Source organism: Rosa chinensis, chromosome 2 (genome assembly GCF_002994745.2).
Source record: "Rosa chinensis cultivar Old Blush chromosome 2, RchiOBHm-V2, whole genome shotgun sequence".
NCBI lineage: Eukaryota > Viridiplantae > Streptophyta > Magnoliopsida > Rosales > Rosaceae > Rosa > Rosa chinensis.
This window is the reverse complement of record NC_037089.1, coordinates 6859751-6877643: the sequence shown is the minus strand read 5'-3', so window position 1 is coordinate 6877643 and position 17893 is coordinate 6859751. Positions and strand designations below refer to the sequence as shown.

Here is a 17893-nt window from a genome sequence, read left to right as displayed (position 1 = left end):
ATTAGAATTGTGGAAGAGATTTGGGTTGAATTTGAGAAGTATTGGAGATAGGGATTTTCGGATTTCGTTTAAGTTCGTAATTATTTTATCGGATTACCGTTCATGAAAATATAATTGTGTACAGGGCAATGTCGCGAGCTACGGTTAGATGAAGGAACTCGTCTGCGTGGTTGCCCAATAGTACTGTGAGTGGACGTTTGTTTTTAAATAAGTGATGCATGCATTTATTTATTAAAGCATGTTTTATTTTATCAACATATTATTTTTCCGAGCATATAAAGTTGATTGCAAATGATCTTATGGATTTGCTTTTAAATAATAATTCTCATGAATAAGTATGATTTATACCGGTTGTGAGTTTTGGTTATGAAGATGTTATGCTCGGATCCGAATTTATAAATGATGTTGATTTTCGACGAATTGATTTTCGATGTGATTTTCGAGATTTATACTGTTTATATTATCTTTATAATCGTCGATTTGAGATTTCTGAAAGATTTTCGAAATGGGATTTCGATGGAATAAATTCTTGTTTATTTATTCGATTTTTGGCATTGGGAATGCCTCATTGACAATCTACTTATTTCTTTAGCGTGTGGGACACGCTGTTAATTTATACGACTTTACGAGAATTTCCGGGTGCGGTTGGGAATCGTACCCGTGTTGTCTTTATACGTGGACATGGGGAAGCTTTATTGATTTATCGGTTTTTAACCACCATACCCAGGGTCGTTATATATATATTATATTACTGGCTAGCCTATTAGTACTCCTCCCTACTTACTATGTGTTCGTAGGCGAGTAGAGGAGAGCATGGGATGCTCTAGAGTGTGGGACACTCCGACCCGAGCCAATAAGGCTCCCTTCTTTTGTATGGTGAAACTTCTTCCCCATATATTATCGTTGCTTGACTAGCGGGGCTAGTCCGATTTTCACTGTAGCCAGCGGGGCTGGTCGTATTTTCTTGAGAAATGAGATTTCGGTTTTACGATATAGTTTTCGAATGTGGTGACTAGCGAGGCTGGTCGATTTATCGTTTTGGAATTCTTGGATTTAAAGCTAAATGTATTTTTTTCTAATTGTTGCGTGCATCGGTTGTTAAAGAGAATAAATGTGGGAAAGTATGAAATCCTTTTTCCTTTAAATTGTTTATTTTTGTCCACTCACGCTAACGTTTTTCGTCTACTTTCCCCTGGGCCTTTCGGTTTCTAATGCCCAGTTTGCAGGCGAATTAGTGGAGGTCGGGCGTACATGACATTTGAGGCATAGTTGTCACTACTTCCGCAGTGTAGGATCGCTTGATCCTTTACTCTTCTTTTATATCCCTGTGTATAGTAGTATTGCTCTGCATAACCTTGGGATTAGTATTTTGAGTTTGTGTTTTGTGAAAGTGGAGTTGTTGGTAATTGGGAGCAGGGTGGCTCCAGGAGTATAAGGTTGGTTTGCTTGAAGTGTTTAGTGTGTTTTACAGGTTTTTGGGTAGTCCATTTTAGAGGTGACTCTGCCAAATTTTTGGTAGAGTTATCCCTAACGTGGGCCCCACAGGGCCACCTCGGATTTCAGGGTGAAAGTCGGGGCGGGTCCTGTCAATGTGACCTAGACAACCTATGGTTAGATATGTAATTAGCTATAGGATATTTAGTTTTGGCTTTGATGTCTAGTTCATATTATTTCTTACGAATACCCTTGGTAACCCTTTGTGATTTCCTAGACTCAATATTATCTACCCCAGATGATTCATTCGAAATTAAACGTACCTAAGGAGGAACGTTCGCAGCGGATTCTTTAGTTGACGATGTAGAGAGGGGTATAAACTCTGACAGATGAGAACTCTGAATTATATTCTCTTCATTGGGTGTGTCACGACTGGGCCGGTCAATGGATAACTCGTCCACTTGTGATATGTCATATACTCCAGGACGCACGTCGTTGTCACTCTCATGATGCATGCCAAGTTGCTGGCGCTTATGGCCTGCCTTGTTTAACTTTTCAAGGTCACTTTGGAGTTGTTGGAGCGTGGGACCTTCTCTGTTTGACTTTTCAAGGCCACTTTGGGAAGATGTGCTGAGGTCATGGCTTGTTGCATCTCCATTTGTTTGGCTGTCATGGCTTGTTGCATTTCCACTTGTTTGATTGTCATAATGATCATGATGTTGGCTGGATGAGGACCCCACAGTTTGGTTGTCATGCTGACCATGATGTTGGCTGGATGAAGACCTTAGGGGTCCACCATTTTCAAGGCCATCTTCCCCAAATTCTTCTTCATTTCCTATGGCCTCAATTTCCGTTTCGTTTTCAACGGGTGTGGGAGAAGAATTTCCAACCCCAAATCTGGATTCTAAGGCTTCTAATTCTGCAAATTCTTCAAATGCAAAAGACTCTCGAGGATTTCCTTCACAACCTCTCTCCCCCTGAAGGGAAGACTCTGAAATTCCTCCAGAATAATAAGACTCGGATTCACGAAAAGCCACATCAAGAGAGACATGTATAGTGCCAGTAACAGGATCATAACATCGATAACCCTTCTAGAATTCAGCATAACCAACAAATATACATTTACGGGCACGTGGATCAAGCTTGCTGTGTTAAGGTTTAGGAATATGAACATAGGCTACGCACCCAAACACACGAGGATCTAGGTTAGGTAACAACTGAATAGAAAGAAGTTTCTGAAGCTGCTGCTGAGGGTTTTGAAATTCAATCACCCGAGAAGGAGTACGATTAATAAGGTAGGCAGCGGACTTCACAGCTTCTCCCCAATATTAATGAGGTACATGCATTCCAAACAAGGAGGCGCAGACAACCTCAAGCAATTACCGATTCTTTCTTTCTGCCAATCCATTATGCGGAGGAGTATATGAATTTGACGTCTGATGTCGAATCCCATGAGATTGCATAAACTCCTGCATAGGGTCATTAACATATTCTCCGCCATTGTCACATTGGAAAACTCAAATAGTCTGTTGGTACTGTGTATACACCATCTTATGAAACTCTTTGAACATGGAACACCTTGTTCTTCAATAAAGACACCCAGGTCATACGAGTACAAACATAAATAAAAGTCACATAATATCAAGCTCCAGAAGAGAAGAGATCTTGGCAGGACCCCAAACATCAGAGATCTTGGCAGGACCCCAAACATCAGAGTGAATTTTCATAAATGGAATGAGACTTTTATTAAGACTAGGTGAATATGAAATTCGATGACTTTTAGCTAGTTCACATACATCACAATGAAAATCTGAATCACTCACAACCGAAATAAGATGAGGTTGCAGTTTCTTAAGATAACTGAAAGATAGATGACCTAAACGACGATGCCACGACCACACTCTTTTCTTAGCATTCTCTACGCCATTGACCTGATTCACTTGTCCTAACAGTTGTTCTCCACTTTCTGTCATATCCAAGTAGTAGAGTTTTCCCCTTCTAACACCATAACCAAGAATCCGCTGAGTCAGAATGTCCTGAAACATACAGAAAGAGGGATAAAAAGTCACAATACATGCTAGTGCTAGGATAATCTGGCCAACAGATATGAGATTATATGCCAATGAGGGAACAACCAACACAGAGTCAAGGGTTAATGTGTCATATAGGACAATAGAGCCTTCTCCGGTGACCGGAGTTGGAGTACCATCAGCAGTACAAACAATATTTTGAGAGGAGGGTTTCAGTTTTTTCAAGAGGCTAGGATCATTAGTCATATAATCAGATGCACCTGTGTCAATTATCCAAGAACTATTCATAGATACCTTACCCTTCATACCTGACTGTGCTACATTAACGGAGGCATTAGATGGTTGCTCTTCCTATGTAGTAGCTACGACAGTTTTTCCGAGGTTCTTTCGCAGTTTCTTGGTGAAATCCCACCAATCAGGGTAGCCAATTACTTCATAGCACCGTTGCTTGCTGTGACCAAAAACTCCACATAGTGGACACTTTGTATTTGCATATGGATTTTTTTTGCCCGGAGGGCGGCGTGATGGAGGAGTTGAGAAGCCTGGGGGAGGACCTTGTTTGTGTTGGACAGCCATGACAGAGGACTCAGAGGAGTGTCCTATTTATCAAAATGCACCTTTTGAACATAAGCCTGATAATGGTTGATGATTGGAGGCATGTTGTGGAGTGCAATGGTGTTGAGCAAAAAAGAAGGCTTGCACATGGGTCCGTCGGCTAGACTTAATGAGAAGAAAGCAAAGGCCTGCAGATGCGGTTTCAATAGTCCACTCTAGACTTTCACAGTCAACGTGCAGAATGATGATGATATTCTAGAATTATTTTGGTTTCAATAGTCTTGTACTTACAGCAGGGCTTGTCGGCTATGATTGATGATGATATTCTAGAATTGTTTTGGCTTGACTTCAAGGGTTTGTAATGTTTTTCCGAGATTCGGGTTTTGGGTTTCAAGAGGAGACAGTGCAAGTTCAAAGAATTGAACCTGCTCTGATACCAAGTAGAAAATAAGAATTCGATTCAGTATTTTTTTTTCATCTCCAATAGGAGGATTATGTAGAGATACAAGGTACAAGTGTAATAGTAATAGGAAACGACCTCCTACATAATACGTAATCTACATACAAGGAAAGTAAATATTTACAAAATATTCTACACATGCTTTGAAGTCATCAACTTTAACCACATTTATAGAGAAGCCAACCTTGCCTTTGATTTCTAGGCAAAAATGATCACAACCTTGGTACAAGTCATGTTTAAACTTTGGAGCCATGATCTCCCTAGTGTCAGAGCTGGCGCTGCTTTATTTGATAGGCTTAATTATGGATGCACTAGAGGCTCCTTTATTTAGTAGTTAGTTCGTTTGCCTGTAGTTAATTTCTTATAAAAATAAATAAAAAATCCATGCATTTTATTTGGGTGTGCTTTATAAGGCAAGCTAGCTTATGTTGAGATATGAGAATAAGTAACTATTAAGGTAAAGCATATGAGTGTTTAGTAAACTATATTATTAAAAGTGTTTATTGTACTAAAAACAATGACAAAGTGTTTTACCTAACTTAAAATTAAAAGTTGTAAAATAAAAAATAAGCTGCTGACCCTATCAAAATCTAAATAATAACATGTTTTTCTCTTTGTCCCTCGCTAGAGGGTTCTCTCGACGGCGGCTTGTTGGCGGCGGTCTTGCATATGCGATAGAAGAGGGGGTTTCTCCTCTCTTTCGTCTTTTCCTCGAGGGTGACAACCGGCTTGCTCGGCGTTCCATCGTGTTTATAGGCTATGGTCTCTTGCTCTTGGTTGTTCTTGCAGGGTTGGAGATCGGAAGCCCGATGTGGTGTTGGATTGTTTCAAAATCTGTGATCCTCAGTTTGGGAGGATTGGGGAAGGGTTGAAGCGGGGGACGGTTCGATTGAAAGCGGATTCTAAGCTACCAAATCCCTCAACGCCCTCACTGTCGTTGGATTACCAATGCCCCTACAATTCCAACTCATAATATCCATACGAATGGATGCAGTATAACCTTCTCAAGTAAGAAGGCAAACCCTAGTCGCAGACGGCTAGGTCAGAGAGAAAAAAACCTATAAGATATAGAGATAGTTTATGTAAGCAATCCCTGTGAAGCCTCCTCTATGTAAGACGGTCCTATAGAACATAAATAAATCGAAACCCGCTTTCATAAGTTAGTTGAGTGAACTTCTACTTTTGGCTAAAAGAGCTCTCGCTTAAAAAATAAAATAAAAGACTAAGCCCATGAGCTTATTATCCTAGGTCGGAACAAGTTGATAGGATCCCCTTTATTTACGTCCCCATGTCCCTCCCGTGTGGGGACGTGGGGGCGTAAAAAAGGAAAGAGAGGGATGGGGTTTCTCTCGCTTTTGGCATAGCGGGCCTCCCGCCAACAGATGCTTTCAGCTTTATAAAACATATTGTTGTTAATTACTTTTAATTTATAAGCAGCTTTTAAGTTTTTCCAAACACATCCTAAAACCGTCTTAGACGTTAGGCCATCTCCAACTCAAAGGGCTAAAAATAGCCATGGGGCTAAATTTTAGCCCTGAATTTTGTACTTTTCATTGATTTGACATTAACCGTCTCCAACCCGTCAAGGATAAATTCTAGCCCTAAAATATATTTTAACATTTTGGATATGTTATATATATATATATATTCTTATTTTTTAAAGTCAATTGACTTATAGTAATTGAAATAATTTGTATGATAAAAAATATTTTTTTCGGTTATATTTTTTACGGCTATAAAAAAAAAAAAAATTACCCAACGGCTAGCTGACGTCATGCTTTTGTCAGCCTCCACTACTAGAAGTGGGGTACCATGATTCTTGATCCAATTTTTTTCAAGGGCCAAAGGGCTCTCTTAGGGCTATTTTTAGCCTTTTAACCTCACATTTGCCCCTCATATTTGGCACTTTGGCCCTTAACATCATGGGTTTGAGTTGAATTGGGCTAAAATTTGCCCGTTGGCTGCCTCTGTTTATGCAGGGTCACGCGCCGGTTTCAAGCCCACATCTAGTTAAGTACCTCCGGGCCCAACTGATTACAAAATTTGACCCGAAACAGTTAATCGGATCCGGGCATTTTAATTTCCACGGAGAAGCTTAAACCCTAGAGACTGAGATATAGTGGGTTTTATCTTTTAGGGAAAACCTGTGAAAATGGTGGTGAGGCTCCGATTAGCGAGGTTCGGATGCAAGAACCGGCCGTTCTATCGGGTCATGGCGGCCGATAGCCGATCTCCCAGAGACGGCAAGCACCTTGAAGTTTTGGGCTATTACAATCCCTTGCCAGGTTTGTTCAATTAGGACTTTTTTTTTTTCCTCCGATTAGTTCTTGGTTTCTTATAGGGTTTTGTTACTGTTTGATCAAGAAATGTAGAATCTTTGGTATTGTTATTGCTAGAGCCTAATTTCATGAACTGTGAATCAAAATTGTAATGGGGGCTGGTGAATGATGAATTATGATTGGTTTTGCGGGAAATGATTGAGTTTGGATTTTAGAATTGAGAGAAAAAAATTGATAGTTTTGTTTAGGGTTACTGTGATGTGTGAGATGCTGATTGTTTGCAATGTGTGCGATTTTGTACAGGCCAAGATGGGGGTAAACGAATGGGTCTGAACTTTGATAGAGTGAAGTAAGTGATCTTCTTTGATGTCTCGATTAGTTTGTTTCGTTTTTTGTGAATTTTGTTGTGGAGGTACTAGCTCACTGACTAGAATTTTGATGTTTTCTGGTTGTTCATGTGTCTCATTATACAATAAGATATAAATGTTCAATATTTGCTGTGAGTTGATCATATGCTTGCATATTGTTCTTTGTATATACTCAAACAATCACTTCATTGTTATGATTAGGCTGTGAAGTATTACAGACATTGTAAGGTGTGGCACATGTTATATGTATAAGTCGGCCCCTTCATAGTGATGCAGTCTATAAGTTAGGCTCGTATATGCTCGCTGAAAATGAAGTAACTCAACTAGCTGTTTGATCGAGGGACTTTGTTCGTGGGAATCACTGCAAGTTTGAGATCTAAGACTCGCTTGTGGAGTTTCTTGATTCACTGCTTGTCAATAGACTATAGCTACATCAACTTGAACTTAGTTAATGGAAATTTATCTAAAATTTGAAGAAGGTGAAACAAGATTCTAGGAGATCGTTATTCTGTTCAGTAATCCTGTTGTCGCAGTTAATGCCTTTTGTTATATTGCATTTGCGAACACTGTTTATGCATCCAAGGAGATGAATAGATGTGTATGACTTAATCATCAGCCTAGCCAACCATTGATTTGGCAGATAATTTTAATTTGGTAGGAGTAGTAATTAGCAATTTTTGTGATTCTGTAAGTCTATCACTCGATCCACTCACTTTCTCCACACTTACTGCAGGTATTGGCTATCTGTTGGAGCTCAGCCTTCAGATCCTGTGCAGCGCCTTCTTTTCAGGGCAGGATTATTACCTCCAACACCAATGATGGCAATGGCACGTAAGGGTGGGCCACGTGACACACGGCCTGTAGATCCTATGACTGGGCGGATCCTGACTCCTGAGAAGCCAGCCAGTGCTGATGAAGCCAAAGATGCTGAAAACGCTGAAGAAAAAGAAGCTGAAAGTGCTGAAGTTAATGATGGTTAAGATAGCGCAAAAACTCAATAAAACTCTTTCTGAAAATTCATTAGATGTTTTCTTAAATATCTTCTGCATCTTTTTTACTAGGGAGGTTGCAAGAAACGATCTTCCATATCGGCTTGCAGGACAAGCAGCATGGTATTGGTCAGTTATGAAAATTATTCCTATAATTGAAAGAGAGCAGCTTGTGAAGAGATTCTTGTACTTGATGTAGGACTAGGATGTGTGATCTAACTACTGTATCACATATTTTCCAGAAAATTACTGTATGTGAAGGATTTTATTTAGATTATGAAATAAGTTTATATTTCAGATATGTGGATTTCTTGAACCCATTTTAGAAGACGAAGTAATTGTTCTTTAGGGACCAGTTCAATTCCATGAGAAATATAAACACAGTATCTTAAAGGCTTAGCTTATACAGCCCCTAAAACAAACCCTCCTAGTGCTACTGCACACTGCATCCTGGGATCTTGTATGTGCTTGTCCCCAAAGCACTAGAAATGTCTTCATAAACACTTTCGACTTTTCATGTGGATTGCGAGAGAGAGAGGCCTTTTTGATGCAACCAAAGTGGGCGAAGGTTTGGCAGCTTATGGTGTAAAACTTTGATTAAGCTTATTATAGGACTGAACTCACCTAGGGTGATTTGGACGCTAGAACGACCCGTCCTTTGTCCTTGAAAGAGCAAGGAGATCCCTCAAAATTCCACCCCTAGTGCTGGAGTGAAGTTCCACAACTTCATGGTAGTGAGTAATGGAGGAAAGGCGGAGGCGGAACCACTGCAACACCCTCCGTTGGCGACAAATTTTCCGATGGAGGTGGTGATGCCAACGTTTATCGGTGCTGATTGTTTTGGGCTGGGCCCTTTGTTTTTGTGTTTGTTTGTTAGGTCTCATATTTTGGCCCATTATTTTATGTAATTTCTGTATTCCTTCATAGCTTCTCCTTATAGACGTGTTTGTATTAATCTGGATTAGTTGTTCAAATTTAATATAGTTTCTTTTTTAATCAAAACAATATATATGCAGGCGAGTACCTTATTTTCTTATGAGGTTTGGTGACGCAAAAACCACCTTCGTTTGAGCTTGCACAGCTTTTTAAATCAATGACATTATGGTAATAGGAGTAATGGTGAATTTACAAAATTGAAACTCAATTTTGAAATTTAATTAAAATAGCCCTTTTGTAAAGATTGATTTACATTTTTGCAGGCAAGCGATATTTTGTTGCATCACTTTAATTTTAGCTGCTATTTTTGTGAATAGCCAGAAAATTGTCACAACTAACTCATTTAATTTCACATCTCGCCAAATAGATCCACAAATATAGGGGAATTTCCCAAAATTCACCAATAATAGGGCATTTACAAAAATGACACTTTTGTGAACAACTCTCTTGGTTTCGTAATGTGCACGCAAAGTTTCTTTGAGATGGTGAAATGATTAACGGGCGTAATTTGAAGTTATTCTCTTCCAAAAATGACACCTTTATAATGAACTCTCATAGAGCACATAAAGTTTTCTTCATGAGAGCAAAATAACTAACATCCATAAACTGACATTATTCACTTCCAAAAACAACACTTTTGTAACGAATTCTCTTGATTTCGTAACGTTGCACGTAAACTTTTCTTTACAAAAGCAAAACAATTTAACGCGCGAAAAAAGTCCTCATTCTTTTCCATAAGTTACTCTTTCATAACGAACTTTTAAATTTTTAAAACAATTTCATAACGAATACTTAACGCTGGCGTACCGTCTACGTAACGTTTAGAAGGGTTCTAGGCCCTTCATTACTTTCCCTCTTTCGGCCCTCGGGCCTTATCTGAGATCCACCAACCCCCGCACCATAAATACAGTACCTATTTGGGCCGGATACCTTTCCACCATTATAGAAATCCATTTACAATAATCCCATTTAAAAAAAATTTAGCCAGCACAGCTCCAGTACAATCCATCATAAAGAGAGACCCAGGTGTTAGGTTTAAATAGAGGAGAAAAAGGATTTAACGGAGGCCACACCGCTCTCCTCTCACTCTCTCACCGCTTCTAGGGTTTTAGCTTATTGCCTCCTCCTTCTTCAACCTCTCGGTCTCTCTCTCTCTTTCTCTGCAATTCGACCTGTCAGAATGAGCGCCGACAAGGATAACAACATCAACATGGCCGATCTCGCCACCGGTGAGTAGTACTACTGCTCTCTCTCTCTTCACCTCTCTTTTTTGCGTTTGTGATCGGATTTGGTTGAGTAGCTTGTACTGCGTTTTTGATTTTGATTTTGATTTTGATTTGTACAGCTTTGAAGGAAGAGAACCAGGAAGGAATCCTCAACGCGCTTAAGGTCAGTGGCCTTCGAGTTTCATCAATTAATGTGTCAGCTTTAGTTTTTCGGAAATTTTCGGGGTTTAAGTGATTGATTTGCTGATATAGTTAGGGTTTTTGGTGTCTGTAGGGTTTAGCTGGTGGTCAGCATGTCGAGGAAGTCCTCAGCAGTTTATCTCCTAATGTCCGGAAGCGTGTTGATTTTCTTAGGGAAATCCAGGTATAATTTCAATTGGGATGCTGTATACAGTGATTTAAACATTGCCCTTATTCCACATTGAGTTCGAACTATTGTGCCATTTTCTTGGAGAATTTGTTGATGCATATGAGCACATTTTGACTAGGAGCTTCCTTGTAGGGTAATATTTATGTTTTGTACCACAATTTTGCTGAAGAACAATTTTTCATATGGCTGTCCATGTGTGAAAAGTTTCATTCAGGTTTTAATGAATATTGTACACTCATTTTTTTTTATTTTTATGAAAGTCCCATTTTTGTTCAGAATATTGTACTCTATTTTTTTTAATGAAAGTTTCAGGCTTGTAATGAATTTCTCTGGTCTGGTAGTGCTTATTTATTGAAGGAAACTTCTTTGCCACCCTCATAGTTATGCAATGAATACTGAAAAATTACCTGTTTTAATTCAAATTATTTAATAACTTTGCATTTTTTCAACTTGCAGAGCCAACACGATGAATTAGAGACCAAGTTTTTTGAGGAGAGGGCTGCTCTGGAAGCTAGGTATCAGAAGTTGTATCAACCTCTTTACAACAAGGTAATTTGACTGGTCTGCTGCACTAAATTCATTTGCATATTATTGGCATATTATGTGGAAACCTTCTTTGCCGGTTCTCGGGATTTTAAAAAAAAAGCTACATGACTCACCTGATCCATTGTCTAAGATGATGAGTTGATCAGCTGGTCAACTTTTTCTGCCCTGTTGCATAAACTGTATAAGCCTTTCAATTGCCTAAACCCTAGAGTTAAAATCTAATAGAAGTGGTCCAATTGAAATAATGAAGTGTAGTAGTGTAATAAGCACCGGCATTCAATTGTCTGGTGGAGAGACAGACACTGATTATGTATACGAGTATAGATGTTTAGTCTTTGTTTTGTCTGTTATGTTCTAATGCATGAAAAAGTTTGAAATTTGACTGTTCCTTGTATCATGTACACCTACTGGATAAATTCATAGCAGATATGACTGGGTGGCTCTGTGAATTGCCCATCATGTACTGGCTACCGTGGCATGTGTTAGCGATGCATTTAGTGTCTGATTTATGACTATTATGATATTTATTGGCTTATTGTTATGTCTTTGGTTCTAAAATTATATTGTAATGATCTACTTGACAGCGTTACGAGATTGTGACTGGTGCTGTAGAAGCTGAAGGAGTTACTACTGAAGCATCCACAAATGAAGAGGATGCTGAAGGTAGAGTCTTAAAATTGATTCAGGCCCTTAATTTCATTATAGTTTGTTCCATGGCAATTTATTTATTTAATTGTTGTTGCTTATGTAATTTGCAGACAAAGGAGTGCCTGATTTCTGGCTGAATGCATTGAAAAACAATGATGTGCTCTCCGAGGAGGTGTGTGGTTTGTACATAATGTTTATACTTAATTTTTATATAGGTGCAGTTTAAATTAACTTTTTTACCTTATTTGTTGGAATCAGATAACAGAGCGTGATGAAGGAGCTCTAAAATATCTGAAGGACATCAAGTGGGCTAGGATAGATAACCCTAAGGGATTCAAACTTGAGTTCTACTTTGACACCAATCCATATTTCAAGAACACCGTCTTGACGAAGACATATCACATGATTGATGAAGATGAACCTATTCTTGAGAAGGCAATTGGGTAAGTGTGGTTCATAATTTTTGATTATGATAACAGCTTTGTTTTCATGTTTTGATATCTGTTATGAGGACAGCATGTGCATACTTGTTTGAATTTATTTGACATGTGGTTTGCACCTTGTGCTTTGTAGAACTGAAATTGAGTGGTATCCGGGAAAGTGCTTAACACAGAAGCTCCTTAAGAAGAAGCCTAAGAAGGGATCAAAGAACAATAAGCCAATCACAAAAACTGAAGATTGTGAGAGCTTCTTCAACTTTTTCAGTCCACCCCAAGTCCCTGAAGAGGATGAAGATCTTGATGAAGATGCTGTAAGCCAGTCATCATCATGTTGTCTACGATCTTTGATTGTTTGCAATGTCTTATTGTTTTCGGTTATTTATCGCTTCTTCTTTTTCAACAGGCTGAGGAACTCCAGAATCAGATGGAACAAGATTATGATGTTGGGTGAGTTCATAACTGTGTTTTTGTATAATTGAAGTCCTTGTATTATCTTGTTGAACGAGCTATTGCTTGACATTGGGGGTAATATGGTAATTTGTTGACCTAATTCTTCTATTATTGGGATTATTAATGCCTAGGTCAACCATTCGGGACAAGATCATCCCACATGCAGTCTCCTGGTTTACTGGAGAGGCTATCCAGGATGATGATATAGACATGGACGATGATGACGACGACGATGAAGACCTCGATGATGAGGAAGATGAGGATGAGGATGAGGATGAGGATGAGGATGAGGATGAAGATGAAGGCCAAGCCAAAAAGAAGGTATCATTTTCAAATTAGCTATCTCCAGTTTCATTTCCCTTGTCAAGTTTTTCTTTTGATTGATTTGTTTGAAATGGTGTTAATCATTCTTTGTCAAATGGCTGTGTATGTTTGCACAGGTATCAGGTCAGAAGGGTGCAAGAGCACAACTTGGTGATGGTCAACAGGGTGAGAGGCCTCCAGAGTGCAAACAGCAGTAGATGAATGTGATTGATGCAGAAAGTGAGTAGCTGAGAATGTCGATTGGAAAAGTTGGGCAGTTTTGCATGGTGCTTGATCACTTCAATATATATTGTTACCATTTATGTTCTTATGGGCGATAGTGGGAGTCTATTTTATTTTGGTTTTCCTTTCTTTTCTCTTTTCTTGGTTCTTTAGGGACAGTGTGAGGGATGCTTGTGATTTGATGAATCATGTTGCTATTTCATGGACAAGGTTTTAAGTTGGTCATTAATGATATGTGTAATTCTTGGTCCTCTAGTTTTCTTATAATGGTTATGGTTCTTCCTCATTTTGCCTTGATTAAAGGCAACTTGAAAATGTTGTCTAGTTATTTCTTATAATGGTATTTTAGTTGGTTATTAATATTTTTTTCCCTCTGTTCTCTTCTAACTTTGATTGAATCGATATATGGACCAACTATGGGCATTTAGTGGACTTGGATCAACTTATTAACACCAAGAGAACTAACATAAACTTACATGTGCATAACTCGTTTTTATTTTTTTATTTTATATATATATTTTTTTTGTCGAAACATGTACATGTGCATAACTCTTTTGGTCAAGAACTGAGCTATGGATGGAAAATAAAGGTCGTGCTTTACCCATGATAAGAATAAGAAACTTGAAATAGGGTGTAAGAAGGTGTCATAAAGTTACGCGTGGAATGCAATGAATCATTGCCAATGATATGTTGAAATGTGTTTTACTTTGTATTTGTAATTGAAATTTTTCTGTACCCTAGGGTTGTCTTATTCAAAACCCCAATCTAATTATGAAATCCCTTCTCTCCCGCTTCACACCTCGGAACGCACCATTCTTATATAGAGAGAAGCGCTTTCACATCTTCTTAACTGGAAACGGCTGGGGAGAGGAAATGTTCCTTTTTTTTAGGGTAATCCCGGGAACAGATCCAGTGGAGATGGCTTGCCATTCTTAAAACATAATTCTACAATGTGTTTCAATTCATGAAACACCGAAAACCTTGCTAGTAAACAGGTTAACAAATTAGAGCATTAGAATGTCACTAATGACTAATCAATACATCAAGTCCACCACAAAATTTTCGGAAAAAATTAAAATTACTTGAAATTTTTACTTTTACTTCACCTAGTAGTATTAATTGACACTGTGAAGGCCCGGCCTATTTAAAGCAGCCGTGACCCGGCCCAAGCAGTCAGTCTAACTCTCCCGTCTCCACTCTGACACACTACTACTACTTTCTGCGACACTCAAAAAGGAGGGAAATCAAAAACCCAAAACCCTAAAACCCTTTCTCCTTCTCCCTCTCCCTCTCCCTCTCCCATTCCATATATGCATGGCCTGGCCCCACTTGTTCATCTATTAATCTTCTCCAATTAATCGTTACTGTGCTCAGCAATCGATTCTGGAGAAGCTGTGGAGGTTTCGAAGAAGCTCGGAGGTCGTTAACCATGGCGCGGCTTCTCCAAAACGCTCTCTCTATCAAACGCTTTCTATTACCGCCGCAGGTATTCATTTCTTCCTTTGGTTTTTTTTTTTTTGGGGAATTTGAAGCAGCTCTGGAGTGTTGTGAATCGGATTTTGCTTTGTTCTGCAGGGATATAGAAGTGGATTACTGGGCACTTCTTCTCAGCTTTGCAGTTTTTCTTCTAAAGGTGCTTGCTTTAAGTTCCCTCGCTGTGTTTTTTGTTCTTTATGTTTTGTGCCTTCAACAAATTACCGTGGGTAATGCTAGATTCTTACCTTTTATTATGATTTGTTTTTGAGGTGAAAAAATTACTCACTCTTCAACAAATTTCGTTTTTGAAGTTGTTTCAAATGAGCGATTTTGTTGGAGTAGATGCTGCATAAGACATGGTTTAATGTAGAATGTCGTATTGTACTTGAAGGTAGAAAGAAGTCCAAGTCTGATGGAAGTGACTCGGGCGGAGAGAATATGTCCAAGAAGGATTTAGCTCTCCAGCAAGCACTTGATCAGATTACGGATTCTTTTGGAAAGGGCTCTATAATGTGGCTTGGTCGGTCTGGGGCTCCCAGACATGTTGAGGTTGTATCCACAGGATCTTTTTCTCTGGATCTGGCACTGGGAACCGGTGGCTTTCCAAAGGTAATGAGTTAAATGTTTGGGGTCCCTATAGCTGGTAGTCTTCATCACATATACATGTTTCAGTGCATAGGGTTCGAGACAGACAGAGATTTGACCTTATAGTTCAGTGTGGAATGGATTTTCTGTTTTTGATATCCCTTTGTTGAATTTTTGTAGGGACGTGTTGTGGAGATTTATGGTCCTGAGGCTTCTGGGAAAACTACTCTCGCTCTACATGTAATAGCTGAAGCACAGAAACAAGGAGGTAACACTGAATATCCAAAACATATATATCTTTTTCTGTGTAGTACAACTGATTGTTTTGATAAAGTTCTTCCATATTTATGTTACTTTCTACCTTTAATTTAGAGGTAAAGTAACATGTTTCATCATCTGTGGTACATTGTTTGGCTATTGTATGTGAATCACTCCTTTTTCCTTCTTTAGAACATGCTTTGACATTTACTGAAGAAAAGGATGCGACCATATTTCTTGTGTGGTTTAGAACTTGCAACATCTATTTATGTTGACAAACTTATAATTTTGTATAGGGAACTACCATTGTTGGTTAATGGTGTTCCTTGGTTAATGCCACTTCATGTAGGTTACTGTGTTTTTGTTGATGCTGAGCATGCTCTTGATCCTACACTGGCTCAGGCGATTGGGGTAAAGACTGAGAATCTACTTCTATCGCAACCTGATTGTGGAGAGCAAGCCCTCAGTCTTGTGGACACTCTAATCAGGAGTGGATCAGTTGATGTTGTTGTTGTTGACAGTGTAAGTAAGGTGCTCTTTGCTAACATATTTATTATTGTGGTTAATTATTCATGCCAATATTCTTTGTTCCCTTAACATGGTTGATGTGTTCTTCTGGAGTGCTTGTGGTTTTTATTCATCTTCAATGTTCCCCTTCATATCAGCTTTTGTACATTGTACTTTCCTTGACACAACGAGTCTTTTACGTTGCACAGTGACTTGTCCTGATATATGAAATGGTTGCCATATGATGACAGGTGGCTGCCCTAGTGCCTAAAGGCGAACTTGATGGGGAGATGGGTGATGCTCATATGGCAATGCAGGCTAGGTTAATGAGTCAGGCGCTTCGGAAATTAAGTCACTCTTTATCTCTATCCCAGACAATATTAATCTTTACAAATCAGGTATCAATCGTTGAGTTTCTCTGTCATATTGCTACTATTTGAAATTAAAAAAGAAAAGAAGTAATAATAATACAGAAAAAACCAGCTAATTTTGTAATTTTATGAATTTTCTAGAGGCTCAATTAAACTTTTTGGGTTTTACTTCTGTACTTAATCTGTTCTGAACCAGTGGTTGAAAATGCGATTTAATATTCACAAAATTCAATGAAGATCGATGCGGTATCTGTTTCAAAAACCATTCTTGTCCAATTGTTTCTGTTTATGTTCAGGTCAGGGCTAAGCTTTCGACTTTTGGAGGATTTGGTGGGCCTCAAGAAGTTACTTGTGGTGGCAATGCTTTGAAGTTCTATGCCTCAGTCCGCCTTAATGTTAGGAGAATAGGGCTTATCAAGAAGGGTGAAGAGGTAGGTACAAATGCCATCTGTCTATTTTGTTCATGGATTTGAACTTGTTTTGTGAAAAGTGATCCTGTCTTCAGTAGCCTTTACTTATATCTATGGTATTAGTTACATTTGAACTGGTTTTGAATACCATTTATTGTTAATGAGTCTGAAGTTTTTCTTGCCTTTAATTAGGCTACTATTTACTCTTCATATAATATGGCATGCATGTTATTTTTCTTTTCATCTTTGGTTGTAGGATTAGATGTAATGGTGTTGATACATTTGTTTGAAAGAGATTGATTTGTTATGCAGACGGTAGGGAGTCAAGTTCAAGTGAAGATAGTGAAGAACAAGCTTGCTCCACCATTTAGAACTGTTCTGTTGGAGCTCGAGTTTGGGAAGGGTTTATGTCGTGAATCGGAGCTCATCGACTTGGGATTAAAAAACAAATTCATCATAAAAAGTGGTTCACATTATAATTTAAATGGTCAAAACTTTCATGGCAAAGATGCTTTGAAAAGGTTTTTGTCTGAGGATGATGCTGCTAGGGAAGAACTTGCATTGAAGTTGAGGGAGAAGCTAGTTGATGCTGTGGAACACAAGGAAGCAGACACAGAAGCTTTAAATGAAAGTCCAACTGAGGAAATTGTTTCACCAGATTCTACTGATGAAGATGCAGTTACAGCAGTTGGAGCGTAAAGTGTTCGGATGGCCTCAAACAGTATAACTTAACGGCTTCAAGTAATGCTCGAGGAGCTACTGCATTATTCTCCTGCTCAGCTGGCTAGAAGTGTTAAGAAGCCTTTGTTTCAGACTCGCTTGCTCCCCTTGTATATCAGTATCGTTACTAATCACTGTATATGGTATTAGGCCATGGGTGTAGTGAAATTTTGTGGATATTCCCGGGCAATTCAGAGGATGTATCTCTTTCAAAATTCTGGGTTCACCTTGGCTGATTAGTAAATGTCCAGCTGTATGCTGTAGCTATGATCAATGTTCTGTCATTTTA

At 38.8% G+C, this 17893-nt stretch overlaps 3 protein-coding genes across 5 annotated transcripts; all 3 read left to right on the top strand.

Moving 5' to 3' along the window:
* The first annotated feature begins 6580 nt into the window (after positions 1–6580).
* LOC112185396 (30S ribosomal protein S16-2, chloroplastic/mitochondrial) lies at positions 6581–8416 on the top strand. The gene is made up of 4 exons (XM_024323638.2): positions 6581–6764; positions 7062–7107; positions 7860–8101; positions 8188–8416. The coding sequence occupies exons 1-4, from the start codon at positions 6632–6634 to the stop codon at positions 8253–8255; spliced, it is 489 nt and encodes a 162-aa protein (XP_024179406.1). The 5' UTR covers positions 6581–6631; the 3' UTR covers positions 8256–8416.
* Positions 8417–10082: 1666 nt separating this feature from the next.
* On the top strand, positions 10083–13541 carry LOC112189727 (nucleosome assembly protein 1;2). The gene is made up of 11 exons (XM_024329077.2): positions 10083–10280; positions 10397–10440; positions 10552–10641; positions 11104–11196; positions 11778–11856; positions 11952–12013; positions 12100–12284; positions 12415–12592; positions 12685–12728; positions 12863–13052; positions 13172–13541. Exons 1-11 carry the CDS (start codon positions 10232–10234, stop codon positions 13250–13252), a joined length of 1095 nt encoding a protein of 364 aa, XP_024184845.1. The 5' UTR covers positions 10083–10231; the 3' UTR covers positions 13253–13541.
* Positions 13542–14454: 913 nt separating this feature from the next.
* Positions 14455–17884, top strand: LOC112187969 (DNA repair protein recA homolog 3, mitochondrial). 3 transcript variants are annotated; one of them, XM_024326952.2, is made up of 8 exons: positions 14455–14763; positions 14853–14910; positions 15145–15362; positions 15519–15606; positions 15946–16127; positions 16355–16501; positions 16771–16905; positions 17197–17883. In XM_024326952.2, exons 1-8 carry the CDS (start codon positions 14707–14709, stop codon positions 17581–17583), a joined length of 1272 nt encoding a protein of 423 aa, XP_024182720.1. In that variant the 5' UTR covers positions 14455–14706; the 3' UTR covers positions 17584–17883. The 3 variants fall into 3 exon arrangements, with proteins under 3 accessions (XP_024182720.1, XP_024182721.1, XP_024182723.1); XM_024326953.2 differs by having other exon boundaries at positions 14456–14763; positions 15946–16118; positions 17197–17874; XM_024326955.2 differs by having other exon boundaries at positions 14748–14763; positions 15065–15362; positions 17197–17884.
* The last annotated feature ends 9 nt before the right edge of the window (positions 17885–17893 follow it).

Bases quoted from the DNA above. Each gene is read 5' to 3' on its own strand.
- LOC112185396 (XM_024323638.2), top strand. From the start codon at position 6,632: ATGGTGGTGAGGCTCCGATTAGCGAGGTTCGGATGCAAGAACCGGCCG. The intron at 7,108-7,859 runs GTAAGTGATCTT...CACTTACTGCAG, and splicing joins CTGAACTTTGATAGAGTGAA to GTATTGGCTATCTGTTGGAG. The intron at 8,102-8,187 runs GTTAAGATAGCG...CTTTTTTACTAG, and splicing joins AAGTGCTGAAGTTAATGATG to GGAGGTTGCAAGAAACGATC.
- LOC112189727 (XM_024329077.2), top strand. From the start codon at position 10,232: ATGAGCGCCGACAAGGATAACAACATCAACATGGCCGATCTCGCCACC. The intron at 11,197-11,777 runs GTAATTTGACTG...TCTACTTGACAG, and splicing joins ATCAACCTCTTTACAACAAG to CGTTACGAGATTGTGACTGG. The intron at 11,857-11,951 runs GTAGAGTCTTAA...TGTAATTTGCAG, and splicing joins AAATGAAGAGGATGCTGAAG to ACAAAGGAGTGCCTGATTTC.
- LOC112187969 (XM_024326952.2), top strand. From the start codon at position 14,707: ATGGCGCGGCTTCTCCAAAACGCTCTCTCTATCAAACGCTTTCTATTA. The intron at 16,502-16,770 runs GTATCAATCGTT...GTTTATGTTCAG, and splicing joins TATTAATCTTTACAAATCAG to GTCAGGGCTAAGCTTTCGAC. The intron at 16,906-17,196 runs GTAGGTACAAAT...TTTGTTATGCAG, and splicing joins TTATCAAGAAGGGTGAAGAG to ACGGTAGGGAGTCAAGTTCA.